Source organism: Equus asinus, chromosome 15 (genome assembly GCF_041296235.1).
Source record: "Equus asinus isolate D_3611 breed Donkey chromosome 15, EquAss-T2T_v2, whole genome shotgun sequence".
In the NCBI taxonomy this organism is placed as follows: domain Eukaryota; kingdom Metazoa; phylum Chordata; class Mammalia; order Perissodactyla; family Equidae; genus Equus; species Equus asinus.
This window is the reverse complement of record NC_091804.1, coordinates 38,951,357-38,968,667: the sequence shown is the minus strand read 5'-3', so window position 1 is coordinate 38,968,667 and position 17,311 is coordinate 38,951,357. Positions and strand designations below refer to the sequence as shown.

The window sequence follows — 17,311 nt, the reverse complement described above, 5'->3', positions numbered from 1 at the left end:
CCCCTTATCCTCACAACCACCCTGTGCGGTAGGTTCTATGATCATCCCCATTTCACACATGGGAAAACTGAGGCACAGAGAGGTTAAACAACTTGCCTGAGCCACACAGCTTTTAAGGGGAGGTGCCAGACTTTGAGTCTGTGCAGTCCAGCTCTGGAGCTCCTGATTGACACTACAGCACATCTGTGGAAATGGAACCCGTAGACATTTGGGCTACGTGATGGTCCATGTGTCAGAATTTGGCGCTGTGGACCACGAGCATGGCTGAAGAGCCCCCCAAAGGCTTTCTAATTTTTTTAAACAGGGTAGAATTCTTTTAGATGAGATTGTATGTAAATGTAGAACAGAGCCAGGGGCTGACGCCTGGTGGACGTGGGGCTGGGTCGTCATCGTCTGGCGTGTGTAGCAGCCCAGCCCTCCTTCCCACCCCAGCGCCTCCCCAGAGGTTCCGGAGCAGAATCCGGAGGCCCTGAGCCTACAAGACCTCACAATTTCTAGGGACTTTGTTATGATTAGACATCTTCTCTGGATGTTCTGGAAAGAAAGACAACCTTTGACAAACTCCTGTGTGTGTGTGTGTGTGTCCCTGTCTCTGTTTCCAACCCCTTTGAGAGCCCAAAGTTGAGAAACCCAGAAGTAATTATAATACAAAAATTGAAAACTATGTGATAGTTCATGACATGCAAAGTGCTAAAGTTAACTTTTCAAATTTCAAAACAATTAAAAAATCTTTATTACCTTGATAATACTATTTCATGGAAGAAAAAGTGAAAACTATGGAAAAATAAAATAGCAATACTCGTCCTTTCATCCAGAGATGGACATGGGACACACATCTGGTCTTTTCTTCCAGACTTAGGTCTATGCAACAGGTCTGGAAGTGAATATACATAATTATGGGTACATGGGGTGATCTGTTTCTTTTTGAGAAAATGGGTTCATCTCCTGTCATACACACTGTTTGTGACCTGCTCCTTTCATTTCATAGTATACTCTGTACAACATTTAATTTCATTTCTACAACATCATTGGGAATAGACACCACATGAAGAAAGAGACCATATGGAGGACATCCAGCCCTAGCAAACCAGTTGCCGTATCACTGACACTGCACAACAGACCCCAAGCAAGACCAGCAGAGGAATCATCCAGCTGAGCCCCAGGTAATCCATAGAATTGTGAGATATAATGACATGGTTGCTATTTAAAGCCACTAAATCTTCAGGTGGCTTGTCATTTGACAATATATAATCAAAAGAGTTATTCTTTTTCTTGTTGATTTCTAGGTGCTCTTTATATATTACAGCATATTAATGTTTTTGTCTCTTGCAATATTTTTTCCTAGTTATTTGTTATGATAAATTTGGCCAGGCACAAGTTTTTTTATTTTTGTGTGATCAAATTCATCAATCTTTTATGCCTGGAAAGTCATTTCCCATTCCAAACAAGCTATTCTTTTGTGTTTTACCCTAGTATTTTAAAGATTTGGATCCAACTGTATTTTCTTAGTGTAGGTGTGAAGTATGCATCTTGGATTAATTTGTTGCAGACAACTACTCGGTTGTCCCAATACCATTTATAGACTAACTCCTTTTTCACCACTGATTTGGGACGCTAACTGTTACAGTTATCTTTTGCTGCATAAAAATTACCCCCAAATTTAGTGGCTTAAAACAGAAACAATAATTTCACGAATGGATCTTCAACGTGAGTAGGTGTCAGTCGGGAAGACTGTCTCTGCTCTACTCAGCGGCAGCTGGGCTGGGTCCACTGAGGGCTGGAGGATCTGCTTTCAAGATGACTCACCATGGGGCCGGCCTGGTGGCTCAGCGGTTAAGCGCACATGTTCTGCTTCTGGTGGCCTGGGGTTCACTGGTTCAGATCCCAGGTGGGGACATGGCACCGCTTGGCACGCCATGCTGTGATAGGCGTGCCACGTATAAAGTAGGGGAAGATGGGCACGGATCTTAGCTCAGGGCCGGTCTTCCTCAGCAAAAAGAGGAGGATTGGCAGCAGATGTTAGCTCAGGGCTAATCTTCCTCAAAAAAAAAAAAAAAAGATGACTCACTAACATTACTGGCAAGTTGGTGCTGGCTGTGGGCTGAGAGCTCAGCTGGGGTGGAGGTTTGGGGACCTTGATTCATCTCCACACAGGCCTCTCCATGAGGCCGGGGCTTCCTTCCAGCCTGGTGGCTGGGTTCTAAGGGCAGGCGTCCTGGTATACAGAGAGAAAGCCAGGGCGAAGCTGGCCTTTACGACCCAGCCTCAGAAGTCACATAGCACCACTTCCACTGTCCCTTATTAGTTGAGGCAGTCACAAAGGCCTGTCCAGATTCAAGGGAGGGGCTGGGTTCTGGAAGAGCATGGGGGGCCAGAAATACCCTGAGGCCATGTTTGAAAAATACAAGCTGCCACATTTAGTATCATACACTAAATTCTTTAACAGATTTGGGTCTATTTCTGGGCTTTCAATTTTGTTCCATTAATCTGTCTATTGATATATACCAATATCACAATGTTTTAATTATTGAGGTTTTATCATATGTTCCCCCTCATTGTTCGCCTCTTCCAGAGATTTCTTGGATGTTTTTGCTTGTTTAATTTTTCAGATTATTAATTTTCTCTTTTTTTTTTTTTTTTTGAGGAAGACTGGCCCTGAGCTAACATCCACTGCCAATCCTCCTCTTTTTGCTGAGGAAGACTAGCCCTGAGCTAACATCCATGCCCATCTTCCTCTACTTTTATGTGGGATGCCGCCACAGCATGGCTTGATGAGCAGTGCCATGTCTGCACCCGGGATCTGAACCGGCGAACCCTGGGCTGCTGAAGCGGAATGTGCGCACTTAACTGCTGCGCCACCGGGCCAGCCCCCATACTATTAATTTTAAAATTAGTCTATCAGGTGAAAAAGCTGTTGGTACTTTTATTGTGATAACAATGAACTTATAAATCGACGAGGGATAACAGATATTATTCTCAATGATGAAACTTCCCATCCAAAATCATGGTAGACTTTTCCATTTGTTCAAGTATTTTTTAATGTCCTCGAGCAGTGATTTCAAGATTTCTTCGTGTTGGTCTTACACATCTTTTGTTAAATTTATTCTAGGAGTTTGATCTTAATTTTGTTACTGTAAGTGGGAGCATTTTCATTATACGTTCCTGTTGATGATTGTTTGAATTATTATTGTTTGAAGCTATGGACTTATGCATGCTAATTTTGTATCCCCACACCTTACTGAATTATATTGGGTTTCCTACACACGGAATCATTTCATATGCATAATCCTGGCGAGTTTAGCTTCTCCTGTTCAATTTTTATGACTCCGTATCCTTTTTGCCATCCTATTGTGCTGACTAGTACTTCCAGTACTATCTTCAATATCCATCCTGTGTCAAGCTACAGTGGCGATAATGGACATTTTTGTCTTGCTCCTGCAGTGGGAATGCTCCTAGGCTTTCTCCAATAAGTATGACGTACTCAGATGTATTTTATCATGTTAAAGAAGTAAAATCTATTTCTACTTTACTGAGTATATGTGTACTTATTTATTGAATGCATGTGTGTGCGTGAGTTTTCATCAAGAAGGGATGTTGAACTTTCTCAAATGCCTTTTCAGCACCTAAAAAGAATCGTGACCGGGCCGGCCTGGTGGTGCAGTGGTTAAGTTCACAGGTTCCACTTCAGCGGCTCGGGGTTCACCAGTTCAGATCCTGGGTGTGGACATGGCACTGCTTGGCAAGCCATGCTGTGGCAGGCATCCCACATATAAAGTAGAGGAAGATGGGCACGGATGTTAGCTCAGGGCCAGGCTTCCTCAGCAAAAAAAAAAAGAAAAAAAAAGAGGAGGATTGGCAGCAGATGTTAGCTCAGGGCTAATCTCCCTCAAAAAAAAAAAACCATGACTTTTTTCTCCTCAGATCTATTAATCTGATAAATTACATTAATAGACTTCCCAATATTGAACTGTCTTTGCATTCCTGGAACAAAACCCACTTGGTCATGATGTATAGTCTTTTTCGCGTTTCTGATTCTATATACTAACATTTTATTTAGAATTTTGCATCAACAGTTACAAGTAAAATTTATTACTTTCTTTGTGCAATCTTGGTTGGGCTTCAATATCAAGGTTTACTTGCTTCACTATGTTTTTTTTTTTCACTGAGGAAGATTGACCCTGACTAACCTCTGTTGCCAGTCTTCCTCAGTTTCGTATGTGGGTCATGGCCACAGCACGGCTGCTGGCTGGTGGAGAAAGTCTGCACCCGACTGGCAACTGAAGCCTGGCCGCTGAACCAGAGCATGCTGAACTTAACCACTAGGCCACCGGGCCAGCCCCAAACACAATTTTAAAGTTTTCTTTCTTTACCTATGCTCTGAAACAACTTAAATACCTTAGAATGATCTATTTTTTTAAAGTTTCATAGGATTTCCCTGTGAAACTACCTCAGTTCAGGTCTCCTATGGTGAGCAGATCTTTGACAACCTCCCCTGTTCTCTATGCCCTTCACACTCGTCCAGACACAGCAGCGTCTGGGAGCTTTACAGAATTCGGGTCTTGGGCAAAATCCCGGAACCAGAATCTGAATTTTAATAAGGTCTTCAGGTGGTTTGCATGTCCATTAATGTTGGAGAAACACCTCCTCCACGGGAATCGGTATGTTTTTCCTCTGTTCTTAAGCCAAATACAGTAAATTATATTTTCCTGAAAATTGTTCTTTTCATCTAGATTTTCAATTTTAATTATATAGAGGTGAACAAAACAGACTCTTGTGATCCTTTTAATTTTCTCCTTTTCCTTGGTTAATTCTCCCCTTATCATTTCTTATTATATATCCTCGTACTTTCTCCGGTTTTTCTGGGTTGTGTTAACTTGTGTTTATCTATTTTATTGTTGTTGCTCACTTCCTGCCATTATCAGAAGAACCAGCTTTTTGGATTTATTTATTAGTCTATTTTTTTTCTACTTTATAACTCACTGATTTCTGCTTTATCCATATTAATTGTCTTTGCTTTTCTCCACTTTATTTTCTTCTGTAATTCCTTTTCATAAAATTTTTTGCGTCAAACACTTGCTTCATTTTTCTCTTATTAGTGATATGTAATGCTGATAAGGAGATTTATGGCTGAACATCACTTTAATTGAAGCCCCCAGGTTTTGATATGTAGAATTTCTATTATCCCGGTGTTTTAAGAATTCTTCAATATTAGTTTTATTTCCTCTTTAACTAAAGAGCGAAGAGATAGTGTTTAAAAAAAGTTTCTAGGTGAATGGGCCCTCTTAAATGACTTTAGTACTTATTTCTAACTTCATTGCATTGTGATCTGAGACTATTATTGATACTATTCCACTTTTTAAAAAATTATTGAGGCTTTTTTGTAGCCTAATCTATGGCCAGGATTGGTGAATTTTCATTCTGTTATTTGGGTCTTCTATAGCCTTATTTTCGGTCTTCTTGGTCTTTCAAGGGCTGAGGGAAGTGATTTAAAGTGGCCTCGCCCCACGACTGCTTGTTGCTGGGTCCCGCGGTGCCCGGTGCTCACAGCGTCCGTCCGTCTCCGCTGACGGTTGCTCCCTTGCACTGCAGGGAGCTCCTCGGGGTCTCCTTGTTACCTTCTCGCCCTGACGCCGTCCCCTGGGGGCTGCGGCCCCTCCTCTCACTGGGTTTGCATCTGCCCGACGCGTTTTGCCCGCCCCCCCCCCCCTTCATGCGTAACCTTTCTCTGTGGCTTTGTTCTAGCTGAGCCTCCTGCGCACGACATAAAATCAGGCTCTGCTGTGTGATCCGATCAGAAAAAAATGTTCTTCCCGTAACTCGTTAAGCACATGGATATTTATTGCTGTGGTGACAGGGGAGGTCTTAATTCTGTCATTTCAGGGGGTTCGTGGAGGAGGGTTAAAAGTCCTTCACTGTGAAGTCGGCTTGTTAAAATTTTGCTTTCTTTTTTGCAGATAGTCTTCCAATACGTAGGAAAGTTTGCAACTTTTTCCTAGTGAGTACCTTTATGTGCATAAAATGATATGCCGTCCCTGGTCCTTTATTTCTTTAGGGAGTGTCTACTAGTTCCCTTTTATAAAATCACATTTTCTCTTTCTTCCCGCCCCTTCCCTCCATTTCGTGGTATTAGTCAATAAATTTTCATGCTGACTTTTGTACCATGAAATATACTTATAGTTCTCTCATGTGATGTATCGGCTTTGAATTACACGCTCTGACTCCCAGTTATTGCAAATGAGACCATTCGTTTTTTGTCTGTTTGTCCAAAGAATTCTTGCTTTTTCTTTAATGTATAATAATTTCACTGGCACGTGGCTTAGTGTCGGCCACTCTGGATCATATGCCCGGGCACATAGTGTAACTTTTTGATGTATAGATTCGAGCCTTCTGTTATTTCAAGTTCTCTTGAATTATATCTTTAAGTATTTGTCCTCTTCAATTGCTTTGTTTTTCGTCTTTGAAGTCTCCAATTATGCATACGTTGGCTCTCCTTTGCCTGTGTCCTATACCTATCATTTTCTTTCTAGTCTTTGTACTGCTTTCTTTACTTCTGTTCCATTTTTTTCTCTTTTCTCATTTCTGTCATCTGTGTTCCTCACTGTATTTTCTGAAAGGTCCATTCTCCTTTATATTTTTTCCAAGTTTGTCTTAATTTCTGTGTTTTTCTCCCTTCTGTTTTTTCCCTCAGCTCTGCCAGCTGGTGCTCACGACCTCCTGTTGCCTGCTACTTTCTTTCTGAGTTCTTCAATTATTTCTGCTTTATTATTTTCCTTCATAGAAATAATTGCTCATTCAATTTTTTTTACTCATGCCAAAATGGTCTGGATACAATTTTCATCCCCTCTGTGTTAACATTTTTCATCTCTTGGTAGATTTTTATGCTCTTTTCTGCATAGTTTACTATTATATCTTTGTACCAAGGCTTTTACACATTTTTTTTTGTAACTTGTAATTGGAAGGGCTTGGTTTTCCCGGGTCAGCTGTTTGCTGATCGTTTCGGTGTGTGTGGGAAGAGGGAGGAAGGTTTCCTGGCTTCATGACTGAAAGGTTCTCTCCTTTCAGCCGGAGAGACGGCCTGCTCCCTGCAAAAGTGTCTTCTCTCTCTATGAGGCTCTGTTGCATTTCCTCTGTTTCTCTGGGCCAGACCAGACCCCGAAGGGCTTCTGCTGCCAACGCTACTTACCCTTGGAAACGGGTCTTCACCTCAGGGCGGGCACTCATCCTCCGACGTGTACTTTTGCTGATGCTGTCTGAGACTTGCCACCACGGAGCCCACTCACCACCTCCCGCTTCATTTTAAAGCTGCTTTTGGAAAATTTCACACATCCCATGAAGTCCGTGGATTATACCCTTCTTTTGGTTTTGCTAAAAATGGAGTTTGTGGGTTTTTTTTTTTTTCAGTTTCCTTGATGCTCTGGTATAATTTCTAGAAGGAGAAGGGGAAAATAGTGCCCTAGGCAGCCATTTTCCTGCCCCCCATTATCTTGCTGGGTCCTTTCAGCTGCTCTGTGACATAAGCAGAGCAGCAGTGATCATCGTCCCCATTTTCCCCATGAGAAAGCAGAGGTGCTGAGGTGCTGGGGCTGTCGGGGCGCTGCGGGGTGGCAGGAGGCCAGCACTGGGGTCTGTCACTGCATCTGATCAACGTGGGTCTGCTTTCTGCTTGTCCTTTGTGTCGGGCTGGCGCTCGGGCAGGACAGTGGGCACTGGAGGAGATTGAGGTCTGGCTACATTACTTTTCCCACTCCAAAGTGCGAGAGCAACCGGCTGGGAGCCTTGGGGCCCCCTGTACCCCGTCCTGGGGAAATCAAAGGAGGGGAGGTTTGCCAGCCCCTCTCCTCCAGCACCCGGGCCCTCTGGCAGATAGCCTGGGAAGCAGGGAAGGCCACTCCCGAACACCATCTCCCTGCTGAGACGAGGCCCACGTGGGCTTAGCCTGGGAAAGCTGAACCAAAGCCCGCCCAGCTCAGCCCTGCTGGCGTCTGGGTAGCTGCCCCCAACCCGGGCTCTTTGCCAACAACCACATTCCCTACGTAATCCTGGCTCTCCTGGGGGACGGATGCTGGAGGACGGCTTCATTGCAGCCGAATCTTTGTTCATTAGAGACCCTCAAATCTCCTAACCCACAGATATGCCCCCATCGTATAGACAAGCAGCAGTAGGGCCTGGATGCCAGAAAAGAGGTCGTTTCCTCCATCCCTGTGCCTCTGATCCAGACATGCTTTTTCTACTCCTGTACAAAAATGACCAGATGGGGAGGTTTGCCTTCTTTCCTTCCTCCTCTAAAATTCCTGATAAAGAGGCTAGCACAGTCCTGGGAAATAAACACTCAGCAAGTGTGTGCTGGAAGAATTATACTTCATTCCTTTAATTAAGTGCCTACTGTATGCATTAGACACACAACCTTCTTGAGTCCTTCCGACCACCATGGGAGGGAGGCCCTGCCATTGTCCCCTTGTACAGATGAGAAAAGCAAGTTTCAAAGCATAAAAAGTAGCCTATTCTGTATCTAACGATTCCAAGAACATCTCATCAAATTGACTCAAAGACGTTCGGAGATAAGGCATGCGTTAGTCAGTTTTTGCTGCGTAACAAAACCCTCAAAATCTCCGTGACTTAGAAAGCAAATCATTTTTCTTACTTATAGGCCTTCAGGTCAGTGGGAAGTCTCTGCTCAGCTGCAGGTCGAGTGTGGGTTTTCGCCGTGTGCACAGCTAAGGGCACACACCAGGAGGGGCACGTGGGGATAGAGGATTCTTCTGGGAATCTCTGCTCAGAGCAGGCGCACCATCACTGCTTCCCCTGCTGTCAGAACAAGCCGCAGCCTGAGCCCCCATCACCGGCCAGGGAGATATTCTCTGCCCTTGATGGGAGGCATTGCCGTCACGTGGCAAAGGGTGTGCATGTCTAACTCCAATACGAGGAGAGTGTAAGAACTGGGGACTATGCTCTAATCTGGCACAGGACAGCTCCAGGGGGGTTAATTCATTGTGTGACTCAGCAAAGACTCTCCTCAGGCTTCAAGACGGCGACCACAGGGACCGGCCCTGGGCACAGTGGTTAAATGCGCACGTTCTGCTTCTCGGAGGCCTGGGGTTCGCCGGTTTGGATCCCAGGTCCAGACATGGCACCGCTTGGCAAAAGCCAAGCTGTGACAGGCATCCCGTGTATAAAGTGGAGGAAGATGGGCATGGATGTTAGCTCAGGGCCAGTCTTCCTCAGCAAAAAGAGGAGGATTGGCAGCCCTTAGCTCGGGGCTAATCTTCCTCAAAAGAAAAAAAAAAAAGTTGGCAGCCACAGCTCTGACTCCCTCTCTGGTCAGCCTCACCCACTGGCTCACGGCAGATGTGTGTTGATAGTGTGACCAACTTTCTGGTTGCCCAGGACCGAGGGACTTCCCAGGATCTGTGACTTTCAGGACTAAAACCAGGAAAGTCTGGGTAAGTCAGGAAGAGTTGGTGACACTGTGTGTGTAGCAGACTGTTCCTCAACATTTGGGGGTGACACGTCTGAGCGTGTGAATGTGTGTATGTGTAAGTTGTTAATCCACAGCCCAACACAGCAAACAACTAAACACTCTTTATTACACGTCTCCAATCATGATGGGCGTTTGGTCGCTCCCAACTCAATGGGGAATTTCATTTGGCAGATTTTCTACACAGGTCCCCAACCTGCCCTCATGTCAGCCTCATGTCACATCTTCTCTCTCAGGCTTCCCCCTAAAGCTATTATCCTTCCTTAATTCGACAGAGCAATTTAGTTCAACATGCCAACTCCAGACGTATTTTGCCTACCCCCAAAATGGCTAAGCCACTGGGCTTTGGCACAACTGGACTCCAGGGCCGAAAGCAGGTGGCAGAAGTGTGTTGTTGGCCTACACAGTGTTTTAAAGTAATGCGAGCCATTACTGCCAGCTTCTTTTGAGTCAGAAGCCCTGGCCACACTGGGCATATGTTTCTACATGGCCACAGTTGGCTCAAACTGAGTGGAGGCAGCTGCCTTTCGGATGGAGCAGCATTCTCCAGTTTTCCACTGTCCTCACTCCTCCCTATTGCCTCCCTGACATGATAGCTCCCTTCATTCACTTACCGGACTTGCTTGAAGACTGGAGTTTGCCGCCCTCTCTTTAGCAGCACAGAAAATACAGAAATTTTGCAGCTTTGGTCTCTCCTCCCCCTCCCCCCTCTCTAAGTGGAAGAATTTACTCCTGCACTGATAAGGTTTGTGCCTATGGCGGTGCATATAGTCAGCGCTGTTGTTTTTTTGGTGGTTGTAGATAGCAGCTGTCCTTCCCTACTTCAGCGGCTGTGAGAATGCGCTTCTCAGGCCTCCTGCCTGGAGCCTAACTGACAGACCGACCATGGCGTCAACCTCACAGCTGAGGGGAGGCCACGCTTCCCAGGGGCTGCTCCCAGTTGATCACAGAGGGCGCAGGGATCCTGAGCAGGCCCAGTCCCCAGAGAGACAGGACCCCTCTGGAGGCTGAGGACTTCCTGGCAGCCTTGCCGAGCTTTCTCAGAACTGCACTGTAGTCTACAACCAACCAATCCTTCCTTCCTTCCCTTTCTCCAGCCTCCTCTGGCTCCCTGCTCACTTCCCTCCCCGGCATTTTCCTCCACAAATCTCCTGTATGTCTCATCTCATCTTGGCTCTCTCAGAGGACTTGGACTAAGACACCTCCCCATAACAGATTTGGATCAACCAAAAGGAAGAGAAAGAGGGGGCTTGCAGGCAGGTAAAGAGCGAGAGTAAAGGTGTGGAGGTGGGAAAGCTTGGGGTGCGTTCACACCACACGGGGGGTGGGGGGAGCGGGAGAGAGCTAGCCTGTTCTAAGAGCATCAGATTCCCATGCTCTAACCTATCAAAAGAAGTACTGTGTGACTTTGGGTATGCTGCTGAACCTCTCTGGGCCTTGGTTTCACCATCTGCGAATCAGTAATAACAATAGTACCCATTTTATAGGATCTTGTGGGGATTAGATGAGTTAATAGGAAAAAGCATTTGAAATGGCATAAATTACCAACTAAAGATAGAACTATAATAACAAAAATGTTTAAAACTGCCCCTCTCTGACGGGGCTGCCTTTCAGCTTTGAAGAGGAAAACACACTTTGCGGTTTCTTTTCCTGACACAATTTGTTGTGGCCTTTCAGATACAGACACGAGCCAGACCCAGTCCCTGGGGAGAGAGAGTGCGGGTGCTGGCTGGAAAGGGCTGCACTTTCCCAGACAAAGTCCCCCATTTTCTGAGGGAGTCGGGTCTTGACATTATCCTCATGACTCCACAGCAGCCAGATAAGAGAGCGGAGGTTGGGCGGGACTGGAGAGTGGCCCAGATGTCTTGTCTCTGCTGGACAGCGGACATCTGGACACACTGAGACTCCTACAGGACAATGTCCGGACTCTTGTCACTGGGTGGCAGCCCCCAGCAGAGCTGGACAGAAGGAGGAACTTCCTGAGAGTCCGCACCTCCCAGATGAAGGCTTTGAACCCTGCCAGGCGATCCCCTGCCATCACCGCTTCCAGCAACACGCCCGCTGCACAGATCAGGCAGCTGAGGCTCAGAGAGGCAAACGACCTGCTCAGGGTCACACAGTGACTCAAGCCCTTGTGTGTTCCAGCCCTTTCACCAGGGGCTGCAGGGGTCACCCCCAGGGTCGTCTTCCCTCAGCTTCCTTCCTGAGGCCATACCGTCCGCGCCCTCAGCAGGACCCCGTCGGTCCACGTGGGTCGGGGGAGTTTGAAATCTCTGCCTTGTCAGAGCCCTTCCTGTTTCTGCAAGATGCCGCAGCCAGGGCTGGACGTCCAGTCAGCCTGATAAATGTTGAAAAGCTGAGTTGTAAGAAAACTAAGAATAATAAGACGAATGGACCCTTCTGGATGCTTGCCACGGCTGGCGCTGGGAAAGGTGCTCCAGATGCAGTGTTAGCTCATACAGCCCTTACCATGGACGTAACTGGAAGGTCGTCTTAGGAATGTTTTTGGCCGCAAGTAAGAGAAAGTCTGACTCACGGTTCTGAGCAACAGAGACATTTGATTATCTCATTGAGCAGGGAGTCCAGAGGTAGGCGGTTCAGGGACGGTTACTCTGCAGCTCTGGTCTGGGGCTCTGCGACTTTCCTGGCCTCCCCTCACGTCACTCCCACCATCACGTCCTCACGCAATGGTCCCCAAAGAAAAGGAGGCAAGAGGGAGGACAAAATGTCCCAGAAGGCCCAAACAGATGTCCAGAAGGCACCCCCACGGCCACCCTCAGACCAATCTCTGGCAAAGAGGGACTTCCCAGGCTGGCTCAGACCAAGAGCGGCTCATTCCCTGGTTTCCGAGGAGCAGAGAGGGACCGTCTTCCAAAACACCTGCTCGATTCCTGAACAAAATCGGGTTCTGTCAGCAAGGGGGGAGCCAGGGGCCCCAACACATTCTTGTCTCTTGGGTGTGTGGACAGCTGGTCTCCTTCCCTGGGGGATTTTGCCCCTGGGTTGGTGGGGGAAGAGGGACATGCTCTTAGGGAGAGATTTGAACTGAGGTGACACCACTGTGAACTCAAGCCAGGGGTGTGGGGTCGAAGAGTTAACATTTATTGAGCACCTGCTGTGTGCCGGGCCCCGTGCTGGGTGACTTCACCCTCTCATCATGTGATTCCGTCCTCATGACAGTCCTGTGAGGGAGGAACTGTTTTTCCCATTTTTCAGATGAGAAAACCAAGACCAAGCCCGGATCGCACACGCGGTGAGAGGCCACACTGGAACAAGTGCTAACGGCAGAGAACTGTCCCCAGCGCTCACTGTGTGTCAGGTACCCGGAGCTGAGTGTCACCCGGATTAGGTCACTGACTCCTCAACTCAGCCCCATTCCTGCTGAAGGAAGGCTACCCCCTGGGGCTCCCCAAATTTGGAGAAAATCCTCCAGGCCTGTCCTCTGGCCTTTTTGGGATTGTTGGCTCTGCCGGGGAATAAGCTGGATAAATAAACAAGAGGTTCAGGAAGCTCTTCTTGCCTCTTAATGTTCTCAATCTGCTGAGGCCACACGAGGCCATCCAGCTGCCTTGACAGCTGACATTAAACAGGCAGATAAATGAATCTCTAATATGATAGCAGGAAATGTTAAGCACTATCAAAAACAAACAAACAACCAAGTTAAGGCACTAGAGAGTGACTAAAGTGACTGCTTTAGACCAGGCGGTCAGGGAGGGCTTCTCTGAGGAGGCGACCGTTGAGCAGAGACAGAAGGACAAGGGAAGTGACAAAAAGAGCCAGCTGTGCAAGTCTCCAATAAAAGAGTATTCCAGGCAGAGGGAATAGCAAGTGCAAAAGCCCTGAGGTAGGAGGATGGTTGGCACATTTGGGGAAGGATGGGAGATGAGTGTGGCTGGAGCAGAGTGGGTGAGGGAGAGAGTAGGGGGACACGAGTTCAGAGAGGTAAAGCAGGAGGGGGTAGACCATGCTGGTCCTTGTAGGGCCTTGCAAGGACTTGGGCTGTGCTCTGAGTGAGGTGGAGCCATGGAGGGTTCTGAGCAGGGTTCAGTTACAGGATCTGACTTAGGTTCCAGCAGGCTCCTTCCAACTGCCGTGTGGAGAATGGACTGTAGTGGGATGAGGGCAGAAGCCAGGAGACCAGGAAGAAATGGGGCTCCTTGAGAGGGCTGTTGGGAAGACGAAATGAAAGCTGCCTAGGCCCGCCCAGCAGCGAGCCAGAGACAAGATCCGAACCAGACCTTCTGGGTTCCACATCCACGCTCTGCCCGCTGTCTCACCACACTTACAGGTGCCAAGCGCTCCATCGTCTGCAGCCTCCTCTTACTGACCAGCTCTCATCCACTCCTCTCAACCCCGGGGTGAGTACAGCTGGGCCCTGTCTGTCCCCAGGTAAGGAAGTGGTCTCAGACAGGGTAAGTTACCTGCGCCCGCTTTCCAGGGTATAAATGGGGGCAGGTGGGGGCGGGTGTAGGGAGTGGTGAGCCTGGAGTGAGGCCCAGGCCTTCCAGCTGGGAGCCCAGGTTCTCCCCCAGCACCCAAGGGTGCTCTCTTGCAGAGGCACCTGCACAGGAGCCTGGCACCCTAGGCACCAGGCAATCTCGACAACGGCCACCGTACCCTGAGCCTACTATGCTCCAGGTACAGGGATGTGCGCTTTACACTCATTCGTCTGTCCCTCACAGCAGCTGACGACACGGGCACTCGGAGCCCAGGCCCCAGTGGCTCTTACCCCTTCGTTACAGTTATTGAAGGTAATACACGGTGCGGTACAGCCCAGCCCCCCAACCCAGCCCGGTCCAACAGGCTAGGAATCTCAAGGCCTCTAACTGGTCTGGGGCGGGATGAGCAGGGGCCCTCGGCGGGGGAGACTATTGAGGTGGAAAGTGGTGGAAAGGCCCCTCTTGCTCTCCCACCACATTCTCTCCTCTCCCGCCAGGTCACCCTGCCCTCCTCATACTCCGGTTCCTTCCCCATCATCCTTTCTTCCCTGATATTCCCTACCCCTCCCTCCCCCCCCAATCCCTCCCTCCCTGCACACACCCTGCCTTTCCCCTACATCTCCCGTCCCGTCCCCCTACATTCTTCTCCGCCTCCATCCCACAACGCCCCTCCCCGCGCCACCCCCCCCCCCCGCCCCCTGGCCCTGGGGGTGGGGGCCTGTCCCCGCCCGAGAGGAGGGGAGGGGGCTCTGCTGACCAGGGAGGGCTCCGCGGCCCGCCCCCCGCCCTCGGCGGGCCGGCCGGCGGGGAGGGACCGGGGAGGGGCGGCCGCGGGGCGGAGGGAGCACCTGGGTGGGCCCCGGAGCCAGCCCCGCGGAGTCCCGCGCTCGGCCGCCGCAGCCTCGCCGCCGGCCGTGCCATGTCCTGGGCTGTGCTCCTCGGCCTCCTGGCCGCGCTGCTGCTGCTGCTGCTGCTGAGCCGTCGGCGCGCGCGGTGAGTGTCCCCGGCCGCCGCCCCCCCCCCCCCCCCCCCCCCGGCCCGCCAGCCCCCGACCCCGCAAAGAGGGCTCCAAGTGGAGAGGGGCGGCGCGGGAAGGGGCGAGGACCCCCTGGGTAGGTCCCGGGGGGCTGATCACCCATCGCTGGGCCCGGAGCGCGAGGGCTGGACTTGCGGGGGGTTCCAGGGAGGCCGAGGGTCTGCGGGTGGGGAGTGGGTGCGTGGACAGGCTCGCTGTGACCCGGGTGGAAGCGGCCTCTGCCTGGATCCAGCAGCTACTGGGGGCGCAAGCCCCGCTTGCTCTCAGCAGCCCTGCGGGGAGCCTTGCTCCTCACCCCGTCTCGCAGACGGGAGCGTTGAGGCCGGGGAGGGCAGACGCTCTGGGGATGTCGTCCTCCCAGCCCTGGAACCGCCTTCCACTGGATCCCTGACCTGGGTGAGGGGGCTGGGGAGGCTGGCTCTGTCCCTCTGCCTGTGGAGAAGCTCGGACCCAAAGGGGTCTCCACTCCCCTGAGCCCCCACAGCCCGCGCGGGGTGCATCTCGGCTTCCTGCTCCATTGAGAACCTGCGATTTAGGAGAAAAAGTAAAACTCATACACCTCCGATCAGGGAGGAGGCCTTTTTCTCTTTATGAAACGTGTTTTCCATTAATTTGAATTGCACAAGGAGTAGCTGAATACGTTTGGCTTGAAACAAATATTTATCCCGTTTTAGATAAGACTGACGCCCTTTTAGCCACCCTTCGGACAATTCGGGACCTCTCCTGTTGATAAGCATGGGAGGAACCTTCCAGATTTTTTAAAAGTACACTTCTTATTTTAGACTAGTTTTATATTTACAGAAAAGTTCAACCGTCGTACAAAGACTTCCCAATACCTCGGCCAGTTTCCCCTACTGTTAATTATCTACTATAACCCACTGTGCATTATCATGGCCGTTTGTCAAAACTAAAGCACCAGCACTGGTCTGTTAGGATTAACGAAACTCCAGGCTTTGTTTGAATTTCATCAGTTTTTCCATTAATGTCCTATTTCTGTGCCAGAATCCAATCGAGCGTGCCACGCTGCCTTTAGTTGACATATTTCCTCAGTTTCCCCAGCTGTTTTTAAAATTGCTCTTACATAGATAATACAGGGCTGTGTGTGTGTGTGTGTGTGTGTTTAAAGCAGAGTGTCTGAAAATTCCAGAAATTTATTGGAAACTTTTTATTTTCAAACAACATCTTAGTTAAATTTCCAAACAGTAAGCTCATGATATTTTTCTTCAACGACTAGACACCTTCTCAGGTGAAATTTAAAACCATGAATTCAATCATTTGCCTGGAAAAAAGGAAAAAGCAAATGAGAAGGGCAACAAGTAAGTTTCCCTGTGAAGAAATGAATTCGTCTTCCTACGTCGTCGGGCTTTCTGGAAGCTCGGTGCAGAGATGTTTCCAGACTGCTCATTTGCTTTTTTCACTCCGGATTTGGGTTGTGACGTCCGTCTATGTTGCTCCATAGAGATCTGGCTCTTTTTCATCTTCTGTGTAGTATTCCGTAGTATGAATAAATGGTTTCTTTTCTCCCTTTTATTCCTGTCCCTGTGGATGGACGTTTAGGTTGTTTCTGTGTTTTTGCTGTTTCAGACAGTGTGCTGTGGTCTTCCTGGGGGCCCCCTGGTCTGTGCTTTTCTCTGCGGGAGGTGAGGGGAGCCATAAAATACATGGATTCTGGGGGCTGGGGTACCTGGGTGCTCAGCATATAGAAATTCCCAGCCTCTGGGAATAAGAACAAGTTGAGGGGCTGGCCTGGTGGCGCGGTGGTTAAGTTCACACGTTTCACTTCTCACTGGGCCGGGGGTTCGCTGGTTTGGATCCTGGGTGCGGACATGGCACCGCTTGGAAAGCCATGCTGTGGTAGGCGTCCCACGTATAAAGTAGAGGAAGATGGGCATGGAGTTAGCTCAGGGCCAGTCTTCCTCAGCAAAAAGAGGAGGATTGGCAGTAGTTAGCTCAGGGCTCATCTTCCTCAAAAAAAAAAAAAAAAGTTGAGTCACTGCTCTCTGCCTCAGTTTCCCAATCTTTAAAATGGGGATGATGATGATAATCGTAGGTAACAGTGGAATTGCTGGGTTAGAAGAAATGCCAATTGCACATTATTTTAGCTAATTTTTGCTGTCAGTCCAGAGAGCTAATTTATCTTTGAGGGTGAGCCGTTGATTTTTATACCTGTGGGTGGCTCAGGAGGGTCAACAAGTGGGTACTGGGGAGAAGTGTGGGCGTGGAGGTCACTGGCAACTGGGGGGCAGTTGCGTGGACCCTGGGGAGACCCAAAAGGGACCCCAGTGTAGGCTCTCATCTCATCTTCTTCTCTCATCTCAGTCAGGGGGCACTTTGTCACCCCCGTTTTACAGAGGAGGAAAA

The 17,311-nt window shown here is 49.0% G+C and overlaps 1 protein-coding gene across 3 annotated transcripts in view; it reads left to right on the top strand.

Moving 5' to 3' along the window:
• The first annotated feature begins 13,141 nt into the window (after positions 1 to 13,141).
• Positions 13,142 to 17,311, top strand: part of PTGIS (prostaglandin I2 synthase) — a 44,951-nt gene continuing 40,781 nt past the window's right edge. The window contains exons 1-3 of one of the 3 annotated variants that reach the window (XM_070486109.1): positions 13,142 to 13,319; positions 13,764 to 13,833; positions 14,158 to 14,226. Coding sequence is in view for 2 of the 3 variants with exons in the window: in XM_070486108.1 (XP_070342209.1) it covers positions 14,834 to 14,907 (74 nt within the window). In the remaining variant the exon portion in view is untranslated. Of the gene's footprint in view, positions 13,320 to 13,763; positions 13,834 to 14,157; positions 14,227 to 14,541; positions 14,908 to 17,311 lie in introns of those variants that run through there. The other 2 variants (XM_070486108.1, XM_044748753.2) reach the window with 2 other exon arrangements.